Here is a 15984-nt window from a genome sequence, read left to right on the forward strand (position 1 = left end):
TCAAACAAGGTAGAAGGTGAGGAAATGAAATTAGCAATACAAGTCTTAATAGCTTCTCCACAGTGTTGTATCACATAATCTTCTCATTTAAATGCATCAAGAAGTCAGAGTATTATATTTGAGTTAACCTTGAATGTACATGTGTTTAAAACGTGTGATGTGTGATAAACCTCCCCTGGGGTAGACACTGGTGTTGGGGGAGACATGGAGGGATTGATGGCGGTCGGTCTGAAGAGGAGTGCTTTTAGCGTGAACGCTGGATTCTGAGAAATACGGAGGTGTAAGGAGGGCTGCGTTGAGTCACCTGCAATGACAGCTGTGAGGAGGGGAGAGCGCAGATTTAAATGTTTGACGATACGCTGATTGGCTTGTGGGAATAGAGACAAAAGTGATAGGTTTAGCTGATTGAACCCCTATGGCTGATTGGGAGGGGTGAGCATAGTAAGATGTAAAATGTAAATGACAGGATATAAAGACGGTCTTCCTGGATGAACTTGCACTGAGCTTCATTAGTTGCTTCAGTTCTACCAGCCATATTTCTATATAATGCTTGCAGTAATTCAACAATTTATTTGCTTTTATTAGCTTGTTACTTCTCATACTGCTCTCTTGGATACCTGCCTAGGCTGACAGCCATTATGATAATCATAACTGTGAAACAATGGACGTAGAGGATGTCGGTGTACCGTGATGGGTGTCCTTCATTAAGGTGCCATCTCAAACCTGGAGGTATTTCAAATGAAATATGTGTGTATCAGGTGAAGTGTTTCACATGAAGGAGGCTGAGTGTGTGCAGTAGTCGGATGACTCCATGCATGTAGGCAGTATCTTATCATCCACGGCAGCTTTACTACCACATCCACTCACTGTTAAGAACACAGTGTCAGCAAATCTGTAAATCATCTATTCTATACTGCTGCATTACTAAGGCTAACAGAGCAGGACCCATCATGTGCAAGTGAGTTTAAAAAGAGGCCCTTTTATGCTTTTTCTGGGGGTTTCCCTTTCCCGTAGTGTGTTTCATTGATTTGTGTGCATGTAAATGGTCTGCAAAGACTAACATCTCACCAGAGGGAGTTTCTCTCCAACACACTAAATACAGCAACATACAACATTTTTATTGAGTTTTTATTTTCCTCTTGGATCAGTCTTTTTTTGTATGTCAAACTTTCTAAAGTGAATTAATCTAAAAGTAAAATAAAGCCAGTCTTAAATGTTTTTGCTAGACCAGGCTTAGCTCAAACGTTACCTAAGACTAGAATCAAGTGAGAATAAGAATAGAAAAAAGTAAAGAAATAACATTATTATTAAGTCTTTAGATATTTAAATTCCATTTTCATATGCATAAGCGAATGCAGATTTGTTGCTCTTGTATCTCAACATGCCTGCATTAGTGTGTGTGTGTGTGTGTGTGTGTGTGTGTGTGTGTGTGTGTGTGTGTGTGTGTGTGTGTGTGTGTGTGTGTGTGTGTGTGTGTGTGTGTGTGTGTGTGTGTGTGTGTGTGTGTGTGTGTGTGTGTGTGTGTGTGTGTGTGTGTGTGTGTGTGTGTGTGTGTGTGTGTGTGAGGGGAGGGGGAGCCCTGTCCTGCTGCCCCCTCTCTGTCGGAGAACTAATCACTCCTCCTGCCTCGCTCTTTGTGATTGCCAGCCCATCTCTGCACTGCAGCTAAATTGAATCAATTCAAGTCTTTCTTGTACATGGCCGCCGTCGCTTCCAGGCGATTAGGCTTTGATCAAGGAATACAAAAATAAATAAACAAGTTGTGGAAAGGGAATACAAAAGGATTGAACTGAATTAAACCGTAGGAGGGGGGCGTGCAGTCTGTGGGTGTCAGTGGGTGTCTGTGGGTGTCAGTGTGTGTGTGTGTGTGTGTGTGTGTGTGTGTGTGTGTGTGTGTGTGTGTGTGTGTGTGTGTGTGTGTGTGTGTGTGTGTGTGTGTGTGTGTGTGTGCGCGTGAGTGCGTGAGTGCGTGCGTGTGCGTAGGCAAATGTACCGTATTTGTTTATGTGGGGGGGTCTGCACATACTGTTTGAAGTATGCATGTGTAGTGCATGTGTGCATATTTAGAGCGGGATGCTACTTGTGAACTGATGACAGAATATATTTGCCTCTGCATTTGTATACTCTACATTTCGCATAATTATTACAAGACATGAATTAAAAAATAATCTATATTTCCATGAATTAATAACCCATTGCATAAGTTTTACTTTAACTTAAGAACCATTCTTAGGAGTCTTTTATCTCTATCATTTATGAATAGTATAATAGAGACCTTCTGGTTACTATAATGATGTAGTTATAACATGCAATTGTGCATAAATACATCACATAATGGTCATATTAATCTAAATCCTTATGTACCGTAATATGCAATATAAATGCACATTATTTTCTGTTATCATAATGAAATCATTTCCACTTTTGTTGTGTGACGGCAGAAATGATTAAACATGTGTTTAAAATGGATAATTGAAAAGAAATAGGTAATGTTTAGGGAAAAGATCATAGTTTGTCATGTGATTGAGGTAATGTCTAAAAGTCATTACGTAACATAACTTTATGCATTAATGCTAACTTAAAAGAATACTTAAAACAGGTAAGTTAGGTCAAGTGAGTTGAGAATTCCTTCCTGTCTATAAAGATCACATGAGAGCATGAGAATACAGATCAATTCACCAAAAATATAAGATTTGTTTGTACTTGTTTTGAATTGTTTTATTAATGGAGGCATAAATAGCTATAAGTTGTTGAAGTCAAGTGCATTAACAAATGTGATTTCCAAATGTGACCTTACATTGGCTGGAATTTCTTGAGTGTAACTCCAGTTAGGCAGTTTTGCAAGAGGGAGTTAGGTAGTATTTCGGAGTAGTGCCGATCTTACACACAAATGTGCCAAAGTTAATGTAACACACAACAACTCCATTCAGAAAGATTGAGAAACAGCTACGTACATCTGGTAATAGATCACCTTATGGACTTGTTGCTTCTTCTACTCACTTATTCTTTGTTCCCGTCATAATTACTACGGCCACTAGAGGTCGTCGTCTCAATATGTTCACACCCCTGGCAGCGATCGACCTTAACCAATAGATGCTTATGACCTTCTGAGCCAAATACAAAGTAGAGTAGGGCCGTACCACCACAAATCTATCTATCATTTGAAGCGGTGAGCATTCATTCATGATGGCTCACCATGCAGTGTACGTTTATGTGAGGATTGGACCATTCATGTACTTGCTCAGAAGCATTACTCCGGTCTGTATCCGTGTGGCCTGAATGCATCCCTCTGGAAATGAAGTGTAGTGTTGACTGACAATGGCTTACAATGAACACTCCATTTAACCGCACATTGGGATGATGCGAGAACATGAAAGATGACAGGGGAGGAAATATGCGTAGAGGGTGGAGTGGAAAGGTTCATGGGAGGGGTTGGTGGTCGGGAGGGTCGGGCTACTCCCTGGACGCCTGTAGGAAGTAATGGAGCTTTTAGCATGGATCAGAAGGAGGGGGGAGGAGGTGATCGTGGCAGTAGTGGGGGTGGGTGTTGGACGCGAAATGGCTCTAAAAGACCGGAGATCCCTTGTGGGTTTATTCTAGGATCCTTGTCTTGTTAAAACATTCATATCTCGCTACCGTTGGATATATATGCAACTGAATTCAGCGGGAGTTCCTCACAGGTTTAATTGGATGGGGGAGGTAAAGATGGAAGTGGAGTTAGACAGATGCTAGGATGGAGGGGAAGTGGTTTTGTTGTGAAGTATGTTTGACATATTTTACGAGCCCTTGCAAAGACCACAGTTTCAAGCATCAATGAATAGCTGCCTTTCTATTGTTGCAGTGTATTCGTGTTTCCCCCCTAAGTTCATTGCAAACTAAAAATATTGGGGTGAAGAAAGGTCATCCACAAGGTCATAGATTTTAAACAATCTATCACACTCATTTGGAAAAGGAAACTAAGATACCAAAATGATTACCCAAACTGTCTGTTTTGTAGTTTTGGGTCATCAGCAATCCTGTTCAAAAAATTGAAAACTACACATTTGCTTTAATACAGTAAACTGGCAATTTGTTTATGGCTTTTTTACACATACTCCTGTTATTGTCCCAATCTGACATTGCTCTTGCATGTTTTTGTTCCTAGATATCAGTAATTGTTTTGTTGAGCTGTAACAATACAAATGTTGCCAAAACACAAATAGGATAGGTTGTGATAAACCAAAAGTAATTGTATTGTACAGGAAGGCCTTTCTGTGAAAATAACCACGCTGAACAGAACTTGAACACCTCATGACCAGCCTGCTGTACATTATCCTGCTGATAACACGGCTACATACTAAATCAATAATTCCATATCAAGTATTCATTTAAAATGTGTATTAGTTAGATGCGGGAAAATAAAAGCGGATCTATTGAAAATGATTTCATTTTTTTAATCTAAACAAATTGTCTGCTATTTGTTTGCTGATCTAACTTCATCCAATAGCCTGTTATTCATAGCAGTGGTCTACTATAGAGGAATTACAGCCGATAAGAAATCTGCAAATAACAAACATGTTTCATTAATCCACGTCAAAGCATCTCTATTTAAAAAATACAATATTCTTTTACAATACATGATGAAGCATTTTCCATCAGGGATTGTTACTTTAAATGAATATGTGTTAGTTTGATGCAGAGCAGAACAACAATGGCTGAGTTATTGCAGAACTGTAATTATTTATCTTCATAAAAACATTTTCGGTCTCTGAAAATATAAAAGGTACCAACATCTGATTTGTGTGAGAGGAATTTGAAAGATATCAATTTGTTCTACAGTACACTTGGCTTTAGACAATACAAATCCATTTAACTTGGAATAAACAAAGAACTGTTTTCATGACACTTGACTTGTCATCATCCTCCTACAGTAAGTTCTATTTGAGGCTGGATCATATAGTCTAGATGGAAATAGGGGTCCACGCGCACCCCTCGGAATCTTTTATGCCACCTGATTTGTCTTAATCCTTAAAGTGTCTACTTTCAGAATCTGCCAGGTGCCAAGCTGAAATAATGTCCGAAAGGCTCCATTTTTAACCCTTTATTGCACCTAACCCAAAACCGAAACATTAAAATTTGATGTAGCAAGAGGCATAACCTTTGAAGTAAACAACATACAGAGACAAATGAATACATTTTTCCATACAATTCTGACCCTAGGAATTCAATGGGATGGTTATTTTTTACATTTGACAACATTTTGACTGTATTTCTGGACAAAAACAGCAAAAAAATGTGTCTGACCAATTACTTTTTTATTTATTCAAATGCATAGAGTGAATATTTGTTGACAATCAGTTTTTTTTCAATCCTCCAAGTGTTTATTTTGAGATTATATTGGGAACCAAGCTGATGATGTTGGTGACCGGGGGTGACCGGGGCTCGGCAGTTGGTTGACAGTTGGTTGCCCGTGGTTACCTGGTACCTGGCTACCTGCAGATGGCAGTCTCCCACTGCTTTCTTTGGGAACAATCTCAAGGATTTTCTTAGTAAGTATTATTAATAATTATTATTAACTATTATTAAGATATACCTAATAGTCATATACAAGTAATTCTTCAACAAAAGGTATACAGAAATCACATCTGTAATCTTGACTAAGTAGTGTTGGTAGCTAGCTAAATTGGTAGCTAGCTAAGTTGGTAGCTAGCTGAGTTGATAGCAAGCTAATGTTTTTCAGCATTTTCAGGCTGATTACTCACTACTAACAATAGGGAAAAGGAAAAAAAACATTGTATTCTTGACTATAGTGTTGGTAGCTAGCTAAGTTAGTAGCTAGATAATGTTTTTCTTTATTTTCAGTTTGATTACTCATACTAACCATAGGAAAAAGGAAACACTTCATCATTTGGTCCTCCTAAGAGTGTTGGTAGCTATCTAATGTTTCTAATTTCTTTATTCAGGCTGATTACTTCATAAACTGCTGACAATGGGAAAAGGGAAACATTGTAACACAGCTGAAGTGCCTCCAAAGAGGATTAGATCGATAACATGTATTTTACATGTCTCAACTTCTGAGTATGGTAATTGTATCATGCTCGGCAAATGCAAGGGGGGGGCAAGCGAGAAGCTATCGTATCTACACAGTGTTCGTGATATGAGACTCTGCGAAACAGCCACCTCACCATACCGCATGAAGGATATTTGTGACCAAATACCATTGACGTTAGAAGGCTTGCCTTTGGATAAAACTGGCTATCATCAAAACTGCTACAAAACCTTCACAGGGAAATTGGATCGTTTAAAAGTTTCAAAGGCTTCTACATCTGGTGAATCATCGTCATCGATAAAGGACTCCCTACGCCATCCCAAATGTCTCTCAAGTCAAACTGAAGGGGCTCGGTGTTCCTTCTCGTTCCCAAATCAGTGTATCTTCTTTGACAAAACAACAACCAAGTTCAAGGGGAAGACTGAAGAGCTAAAAAAGTTTCAGAGTTGGAAACACAAAGAACCAGCCTGGAAAGTTATCGAACCAAGGGCAGAGGAATTGAAGAAAGAGGATCTTTATCGCAAGGTGCAGGGCAAGGACCTCTTTGCTATGGAAGCTCAGTATCATCCAATATGCAGAAATAACTTCAACAATGAGTACCAAAACCATGAGCGTGGAAGGAAGAGAGGAAAAAAGGCAGCAGACAACATTGACAGCCCGCAGGCCCGGAAAATGGCAGCACATGACAAGCCCTATTGTGTAGTAAAGGATTACATTCTTAGGAATGTGGTTGAACACAAAGAAGTCGTCCAGCTAAGATCCATGTGCAGCTTGTACAGGAAGACACTGGAAGGTGAAGGTTTTCCTAATCCTGAATACCGCAGTGAGAAATTGGCAAGACGTTTACAAGGAAACAAAGACATATCTCGTGAACTCACATTTTCAAAGGTACCACACCATGGTTGTCTTGAGTTGAACCTTATATACAGCTCAAGCATTACTGTAGATGAAGCAGTTAAATGTTTATACAAACTTGGAACATCTGATCAACTACAAGAAGCAGCACTCACCCTCAATTCTCACATTAAAAAGGCATTCAAAGAGTCAAAGGAGCTACAATGGCCCCCAACTGCACAGGAGCTGGATACTGTGAAAATGGATGAACTGCTCCCAGAGCATCTTGTACAATTTCTGAGCTCAGTGGGGACTGGGACACTTGATGAAGAAAAGTGTGAGAAGACGCAGAGGCTGGTCTATTCGATTACACAAGATGTGTGTCGAGCAGCAACTAACAGCAAGTGGAAACTCCCAAAGCACATCCTCCTGTGTGCCACACTTTGGCACCTCTATCAAAGCAAACAGGTGAGTGATCAGATAACTTATTGCTTATGAGGTCCTACATTGTCATTGCTCAACTATGCTTCATACAGGTATTTGATATTGATAAAAAAAAACATTTGTTTATCTTTACAGCTTACAACCATCCTTTCACGACTAGGACACTCAGAGACATATGACTTCAGTATGGAACTTGAGACAGCCATGGCCAAGGCTTTTGATGAGATGTCCACCAACCTGACCCCTCAAATCATCACTGGCGAGGGAAACACTGTTTTTCACAGCGAGTGGGACAACCTGAACAGAATCCCCACCAACGTTCATGGTTCAAATGTGGTAAACAGCGCCGGGGGAATCATGATTCAAGAAGTGAAGGAGAGCCATGTGAGCACCAAGAAAAGGACCCTTCCTCTCTATGACAGGTCATCCAAGATGAGAAGCCTTAAGATCACGCCTCCCGAGACGCTGCCAGAGCTGGCATTCAAAAGAGTTGGCCCCAAATTCCCCAAGAATGCCAACTTTACCCCTCCTGCTGAGAACCAAGTGTCATATGATGTCTCAATGTTGCAGTACAACACCCAACTCCTCAGCAGATGGTTGAGCAGCCAGCGCAAGCAGCAAGTGCCTGGATTTGGTGGTTTTATTTCAAGCACAGGGAAAGTGCCTCCTAGGAAATCTACCATCGACTTTTACACCCCCATCAACCAGCCCATTACAGACAACGCAGTAGTGTATGAGCTACTCAAGAGATCCGAGGCAGCAACTGAGGAGGTTGGACAGCCATACACCATCAACACGTTTGACCTGGGAGTCGTCATGAAAGCCTGTCCTATAGTATGGAAGTACGAGGAGGAATTCAGTAAGCATGTGAACCTCATTGGCAAGTTCCACACAGCCATGAATTACATGGGCAGACTCACTGGGCGCAAGTGTCTTGGAGCTGGCTACACCGAGATCCTCATAGAAGCTGGCTTCGCAAACAGTGGTTGCCTGAAAAATATCCTGAGCGGGAAGTAATATGCCAAGGCTCTCTTCAGTCTGAAGGCGGTCACAGAGGCACTCGAACGGCTGTTGTTCAATGTTTTTCTAGAGGAGGAGAAACCAGACATCCCATATGAGATCCTCTTCAACCTCATCCAGTCTTGCACTTCTGAGAGCCTCAACTCCACTCTGAAGGATCCCACAATGCTCAAGCTGATTGGTGACTACCTCCAATACCAAGACAAGGTACGCAGGGGCCACCTGGGCAAAACGGGCATGTTCTGGCTCTCCATGATGGATCATGCAAGGCTGGTCTTTATGATGGATTTTGCTGTGAAAACCAACAATTTCGAGCTGTTCCATCACTGCAACGGCACCATGGCAGATCTCTTCTTTGCGTATGATGGCCACAACTATGCCAGGTAATCTATGCACTCATTCCCTGAATACTCAATATAAAAATAAGTGGGAGCTTATTGTAGTTGTTGTAATAAACTTTAATTATCATTAATTTCCTACAGGTGCCTTACCTGGTTTGAGGCCTTTCTCACAAACATCGACCTCTCCCATCCTGGTGCTCTTGATTACATCAAGCTTGGAGCTATAGCTGTTGCACGATCATTGATCCCAGGGGCTCTCGCAGCAGTGGACAAGACCATGGAGGAGACATTCATGAGGTTTGCTAAGACTTCAGGTTTGTCAGTTTGTGGACACAAACATAGTCACCTATATTTAATTTCCATGTTCATGTTGGTTATGATGCTAAAATTCAGACTTCTCCCTCTCTACATTGCAGGTGGTCTACTAGGTCTCTTCAACAACTGTGGCGCATACCAGAAATGGTGCCGCACAACCTCTGCCCGCGCTCAGCTCTATGAGCTTACTCTTGAGATGTGTGGCATGATTGACGACCCTGAGATGCCGAAATCAGGCAAGCACCGTGAGCTGGAGCCTGCCCAAATCAAAAAGTCTGAATTAGCGGTGCAGAGCGTCATCTCTACCATCAATGGCTTCACAAACCCCTGGAGAATCCCAGACAAAAGTTGACTGTACTCCCTCGCATCTGGAGCTCCCATCGATCCAGAGGTTGAGGCTGACGTGCTGCGGGCCGAGGCTGCAGGCAGGGCTGCCAAGGAGCAGTTCATCCAAGAGCGCTTCATTTCCAAGAGGAAAGACTTCTTTGATCGCCTCAAGAAACTTACGCTCAAGACAATGGATTACTGCAGCATGAGGGTCAAACTTACATCTGCGCAGGGAAAGGTGGATATTGATTTTACTTATACCATTTGCATATTTAATTACACAAAAACATTATTCAGAAAGGAATGAAACCGTAAAACTCTGTTGTATTTATGCCTTCCTCATTTCCTTATTTTCGATTCCAGCTCTTTGTGTACAAGGAGCAGAGCAACCTCGCCTTTCAGCTGCTCGTTAAGTCGCAGATTATGGAGATGCCCATCAACCTTGAGGAACTCATGCGGTATCCCCTCTCACCTGTTCCTCATGCCCTTGGCTCTCCGGATGGCTATTTTTTCTAAAACCAACAAGGCCACTATCCTTCACCATCTGCTGCAGGACAGGGACGAAGACGTACCTTACCCCAATGATGTCCTCTTCATACAGGATGGCAACGCTCTCTTCCACATGATGTCCAACCTCCCACCGACCTTCGGAGGGATTTGCATGCAGCTCCTGGACCAAATGGTTGCCAAGCACCATTTTGTGTTCTCTACAGATTGCTACCAGCCAGATTCCATCAAAGCCCAGGAGAGGCTCAGACGTGGCTCTTCTGAGAAGCGCATAATTGATGGTCCAAACACCCGGAGGCCCTATGACTTTAAGTCATTCCTTGGCAATGAGCTTAACAAGAAGCAGCTATGTGACCTGCTTCTCAGGGTCTGGGGGAGCAATGAGGCAGCATCCCGGATTGAGAAGAGCATGAAAGCAGTGGTGTGTGTTGACGGAAGATCTTATGACCTAACATCAACAAATGGAAAAGTACGTTGACAGAAAAAGCGTGACAAACACATACAATTGCAGACCATAATTGGGCCCTTAATACATACAACAAAAACTGCATAACTTAAAATGTTAATTTGTTAAAATATGTAGTAGTATTCATTTACTTTGTTTGATTGTTACAGGTACAGACTTCTGAGATCTATGAACTGCGATCCAACCAGGAGGAGACAGACAGCTGGATTGTCCTGTACCTCCACCAGGCTGTCAAATGGGGGTACAAGTCCAGTGTGGTGAGGACACCTGACACAGACATCCTGATGATCCTCCTTTACCATGCCAGCAACCTCTCCATCTACCTTGACCACAGCACTGGCAAACATCGCACACTGATAAATGTGACAGAACTGTCGGAATCACTGGGCCCTGACTACTGTAGCACACTGCTGGGATTCTACGTCTTTACTGGGGAGGACTGTACCAGCGCTTTTAAAGGCAAAGGCAAGGTGAATCCCCTGAAGAAGCTGGAGAACACTCCTAAACTCCACAAAGCTTTCAGGCAGCTTGGTGCAGACTGGATGGTCACTGATGAGCTTCAAGAGGAGATGGAGAGCTTCACATGCATTATGTATGGCCAAGCACGGACACAGTACGGGTGAAAATGATGAGAAAGATGGTCGGCGCTGACAAAGTCCTGGACTCTAAGCCAAAAGTAGACCTGGAATGCCTGCCTCCCCCAAAGGTCTGTCTCATTCCACATGTCCAGCGAGCCAACTACAGAGTCGCCTTCTATAAGAGAGCAGACAAGGCAATAATCGAGAGCCCTAAACCACATGATCCAGGCATGGGCTGGGAGAAGACAGGAGAAGAGGAGGTGTTGGAACCGGGCTGGGCAATTGGACCCATCCTCCCTCCTTCTCTTGTTGAGGTACTGGCTCAGAGAGCAGAGTCAGAAGAGCACGCAGCTCTTGACAAGGTGACCGATTACGCCAACAATAACTTGTCTATGGGTGAAGTGGATGGAGAGTATGAGCATGAGAATAAAGAGCTGGAGATGGAAGAAATTGAATTAGAAGATCTCTTCAGTGACGATGAGGATGATGAGTAGTTTAGGTCAGCAAGTTGGTAGTGACATGAAAAGGTAAATGTATTCATTGTTGAAGTTGTAATTATATCACACTTTACATAATCTTTCATGTCTGATTTTGGTGCAATAAAGAGTTAAAAATAAACCCAACAAGATTTTATTTAATCATTTCATTTCATTTAAAGGATTAGAGAAAAACTGATTGTGAACATATATTAACCCTATGTGTTGAAAAGGTAGTTGGTCATACACACATGTTTGGTCATTTCTTGCTGTTTTTGTCCAGAGATACAGTCAAAATGTTATCAAATGTCAACAATAACCATCCCATTGAATTCCTAGGATCAAAATTGTGTGGGAAAATTTATCAATTTCGCTCTGTAAGTTGTCTACTTCAAAAGTTATGCCTCTTCTACATTATATTTTCATTTTTCGATGTTTCGGTTAGGTGCTATAAAGGGTTAAAACTAGCCTTTGGGACATTATTTCAGCTTGGTACCCAATATAATCTTAAAATAAACACTTGGAGGATTGAAAAAAAACTGATTGTCAACAAATATTCACTCTATGCGTTTAAAAAATAAAAAAGTAGTTGGTCAGACCCACATTTTTTGCATTTTTTTGCTGTTTTTGTCCAGAAATACAGTCAAAATGTTGTCAAATGTCAAAAATAACCATCCCATTGAATTCCTAGGATCAACATTGTGTGGGTAAATTTATTAATTTCGCTCTGTAAGTTGTCTACTTCAAAAGTTATGCCTCTTCTACATTATATTTTCATTTTTCGATTTTTGGGTTAGGTGCTATAAGGATTAAAACTAGCCTTTGAGACATTATTTCAGTTTGGTACCCAATATAATCTCAAAATAAACACTTGGAGGATTGAAAAAAAACTGATTGTCAACAAATATTCACTCTATGCGTTTGAAAAAATAAAAAAGTCATTGGTCAGACACATTTTTTGCATTTTTTGCTGTTTTTGTCCAGAAATAGGCAAAATCTTGTCAAATGTCAAAAATAACCATCCCATTGAATTCCCAGGGTCAGATTTGTATGGAAAAATGTATTCATTTGTCTCTGTATGTTGTTTACTTCAAAGGTTATGCCTCTTGCTACATCAAATTGTAATGTTTCGGTTTTGGGTTAGGTGCAATAAAGGGTTAAAAATGGAGCCTTTCGGACATTATTTCAGCTTGGCACCTCGCACATTCTGAAAGTAGACACTTTAAGGATTAAGAAAAATCCGGTGGGATAAAACATTCCGAGGGGTGTGCGTGGACCCCTATTTCCATCTAGACTAATAGTGTTAAATGAGATTCTCTCCAAAATGAGCCTGCCTGTGTTATATTTAGCGTATCCCCACTCTAAGTGGCTCTACGGGGCAATAACTCTTGTTTTATTGCAGCAAATTATCAAACATCCAGGCTTGTTGGTTTGTCCATGTACAAGAGAGAAATATGTCTCGTTATCTACAGACAGTTATGGTTGGATGATCCGAAAAGAGATGTTTGTTTATTTTTTATTTTAATCATGGAGATGAAAGAGAAAATAAGTGGAAATAAACAGATGAACCCCAACAGATCTATGAATACAATATATTTATTTTGAGAAAAATAAAAGCTCTTCAAATGATTTCACTCTTTGTGAAACGTGTCTGAAAATCCATTTCAAGTGATGTTGGTGCTTTTTAACATTTCTTTAGTCTGATTATCGCTTATTTGTCAATGTTGGTCTTGTGATAAAAATGTAGAGGCAAACTCAAAACTGCTTCTGATAATTACAGATCACAACATCACAAAAAGGTTAACAGCTATTTGTATATACAATAATCATCTTTTAACAATTTCACAGTGGCTATATTTAAGTTACATTTCAGCAATGATAAAAAAACATTTTATTTATTTTATTTTAGACAAATGAGGATGAAATAGTTCACTTGTGATGTATGCTCATACCTTATTAGAGTATTTTGTCTAACATTAATTATTTGCTTTAAACTTAATAACTTTGAATATTTCTATGTTAACTTGTGTATGGCTTATTACAGCACAACAATACTGGTTTACTATTTCACAAACAGGAAGCCCTGTACTTTGTTCATTTGAGAAGTACATTGTACCAAATCACTAGACACAATATTTATGATTTTCTTCACTTGCTCAATTTTCATTCACTTGCACTATTTTATGTCTTTTTTCGTATGTCTTAAGTATATTGCAGGTAGAACTTTTAGGAAGAACATGGGACAAAATATTTGTATTGCCAACACAAAGCTATTGCATATGACAGTAAAACGTTTTAAAATAAAGGATATTGCTCTTGCTATTACATTTGTATACACGTATGTTGGTTGTAGTTGTGTAAAGTAATATCATTGCTATTACTAACAAAAAGAAGGATAAGACTCCTAACACCCCCTCTCTTCTGTGTCCTCTCGTGCAGGCTTCTTGAGTACAGGTGACCAGGCAGCCAAGGGGAATTACGGTTTGCTGGACCAGATCCAGGCTCTGCGTTGGACCAGTGAAAACATTGCAGCCTTCGGCGGCGACCCGTTACGTATCACCGTGTTTGGCTCTGGCGCCGGAGCTTCCTGTGTCAACCTGCTCACTCTCTCTCACTACTCCGAGGGAAACCGCTGGAGCAACTCCACTAAAGGTAAAAAAAGAATCACAATTTACCAGGGAATTAGCGTTGGGAGCTTTGTGTCTATTTAAGTATGCATGCAGTGCTCTGTGACCATGAGGGCTTGGTGCAGAAGAAACTCAATCGTTTGGCAGATACTGTTTTTTTGGTCTTCATTGTTTTCTAATTTTGTGGCTGCTCCTGTGTTTGACTATAACTCCACAACAATCGTGATGATGACATAATTGGCCACCTGGCCAAGCAAACTGATACCAAAGAAAAACTCTTCAGAAGTGAAATAAACATTTCCTACCATGCATGGTGTAGAATGACCCATGACTAACTAGAACGAGTTGTCTCTAAAGGCAGTGAGACACACACTTCAAAAATCTGATCTGAATAATAATTCATGTAATGATGTAAATTCAAGTTATGATGTAATTTGATGCGTAATTATTTCTTTATCTCATAATAATCTGAATAAAAATCCAGCTTTGATAGAGGCCATCTTCCGAACGACAATTATTATTACAATTTACATTTAAACATATAGACGTTGATTTGTATCACAGTTGTAAGGCACAGCTATGTTAAAACTACTCTGACTTACAGTGGTTGTATTCATGGTTAAGCAACCTGTCACCCAGTGCTCATTGATGAGTTTTTAGAAAACAGATAATAACCATCCTTAACTTTTCAAGATAAAGATGATAGATTGATTTTGCATATTTAGTCTACCCAGGTAATAAAATAAATGCTGGTATATTAAGAGGGAGTGTTTGGTCCCTGAACCTTACTTTCCTCACCTCAATGTCCTGCCTGATTTTAGGATAATTATAGATGCTTTGTTTCCTCCTCCGCTGTTTTTTCTCCAGGACTGTTCCAGAGGGCCATCGCCATGAGTGGCACGGCTCTGTCCAGCTGGGCGGTCAGCTTTCAGCCAGCCAAGTACGCCCGGATGCTGGCCCGTAAGGTGGGCTGTAACCTGGAGGACACTGTGGAGCTTGTGAGCTGCCTGCAGAGAAAACATTACAAAGAGCTGGTGGATCAAGACATCCAGCCGGCTCGCTACCACATCGCCTTTGGACCTGTCATTGATGGAGATGTTATACCTGATGACCCGCAGATACTCATGGAGCAAGGTATCAATTCCCTTTGTTTGGAAGTGCAATGTGTAAGATAAAACATTCAACAATGAACATTATCAACAGATTGTAAAGGGGATATAATAGAGATGCTATGTCAAAGACATGAATGTATTGTGTTGCAGAAATATCTACTGAAGTTTGCATGCTAACTCACTAGCCCAGGCCCGACCTTTCTTGTAATACCACTTGTTCCTCTAGAGGCAATAGTGAGTCACTGTAGCGTCCAGTCTGCCCTCAGTCCAGTAAAAAAACAGCTTTTCCCACTTGCTATTTAATATAAAACACATGATTCCTGCAAGTTGTATGCTACGGAGCCCTGGAGGGTTCATAGAGAGAAAAATTAATAAAACGTGGCCACGTTTTACTTTCTCGTTCGCACGAGATACCTTCTCGTGCAAACGCTTTTTTAACTCTTGAGCACGAGTTAATAAAGCGTTGCCTCGTTTTATTTAAATTGAGGTTAGTTTTATGAAGAATATGTCCGGTCGCCAGGGTGTGTGTGTGTGTGTGTGTGTGTGTGTGTGTGTGTGTGTGTGTGTGTGTGTGTGTGTGTGTGTGTGTGTGTGTGTGTGTGTGTGTGTTTGTGTGTGTGTGTGTGGGGGGGCATTTGTTTATGATAGTGTTGTTCGTTCCGATGCACTCCGGCAGGACTATAGCACATCGAGATTAAGATTAAACACATTTCTTTCACTTGGGAATACACATATAACTATGGAGAACCAGATTTGTGTAAATTCCTGTTCGTGGTCATTTGAAAACAAATGCCAGTGGTGTCGGACACACACAAACACACCAAACACGCACACACAGAGCGGAGCGGAGCTGAGCACAAACACAGACACACACATCATGCGCCCCGGTGACACGACATCTCCTTCATA

At 40.9% G+C, this 15984-nt stretch overlaps 2 protein-coding genes across 3 annotated transcripts in view; both read left to right on the forward strand.

The window, feature by feature from the left end:
- nlgn1 (neuroligin 1) overlaps positions 1-15984 on the forward strand; it is a 462861-nt gene that overhangs the window by 428966 nt on the left and 17911 nt on the right. For both annotated transcript variants that reach the window (XM_079674266.1, XM_079674267.1), the window contains 2 exons: positions 13776-13988; positions 14831-15097. In XM_079674266.1, coding sequence (XP_079530392.1) covers positions 13776-13988; positions 14831-15097 — 480 coding nt within the window. The remainder of the gene's footprint in view (positions 1-13775; positions 13989-14830; positions 15098-15984) is intronic.
- LOC307035212 (uncharacterized protein) lies at positions 9731-11470 on the forward strand. The gene is made up of 2 exons (XM_079674287.1): positions 9731-10285; positions 10432-11470. Exons 1-2 carry the CDS (start codon positions 9791-9793, stop codon positions 10903-10905), a joined length of 969 nt encoding a protein of 322 aa, XP_079530413.1. The 5' UTR covers positions 9731-9790; the 3' UTR covers positions 10906-11470.

The sequence above is a fragment of the Notothenia rossii genome (genome assembly GCF_949606895.1).
Source record: "Notothenia rossii genome assembly, chromosome: 1".
NCBI classification, from domain to species: domain Eukaryota; kingdom Metazoa; phylum Chordata; class Actinopteri; order Perciformes; family Nototheniidae; genus Notothenia; species Notothenia rossii.

What these genes read in the sequence shown, in the direction of transcription:
- LOC307035212 (XM_079674287.1), top strand. Translation starts at nt 9,791, where the DNA reads ATGCCCTTGGCTCTCCGGATGGCTATTTTTTCTAAAACCAACAAGGCC. An exon ending in TAACATCAACAAATGGAAAA is followed by an intron (nt 10,286 to 10,431) that starts GTACGTTGACAG and finishes TGATTGTTACAG; the next exon opens with GTACAGACTTCTGAGATCTA.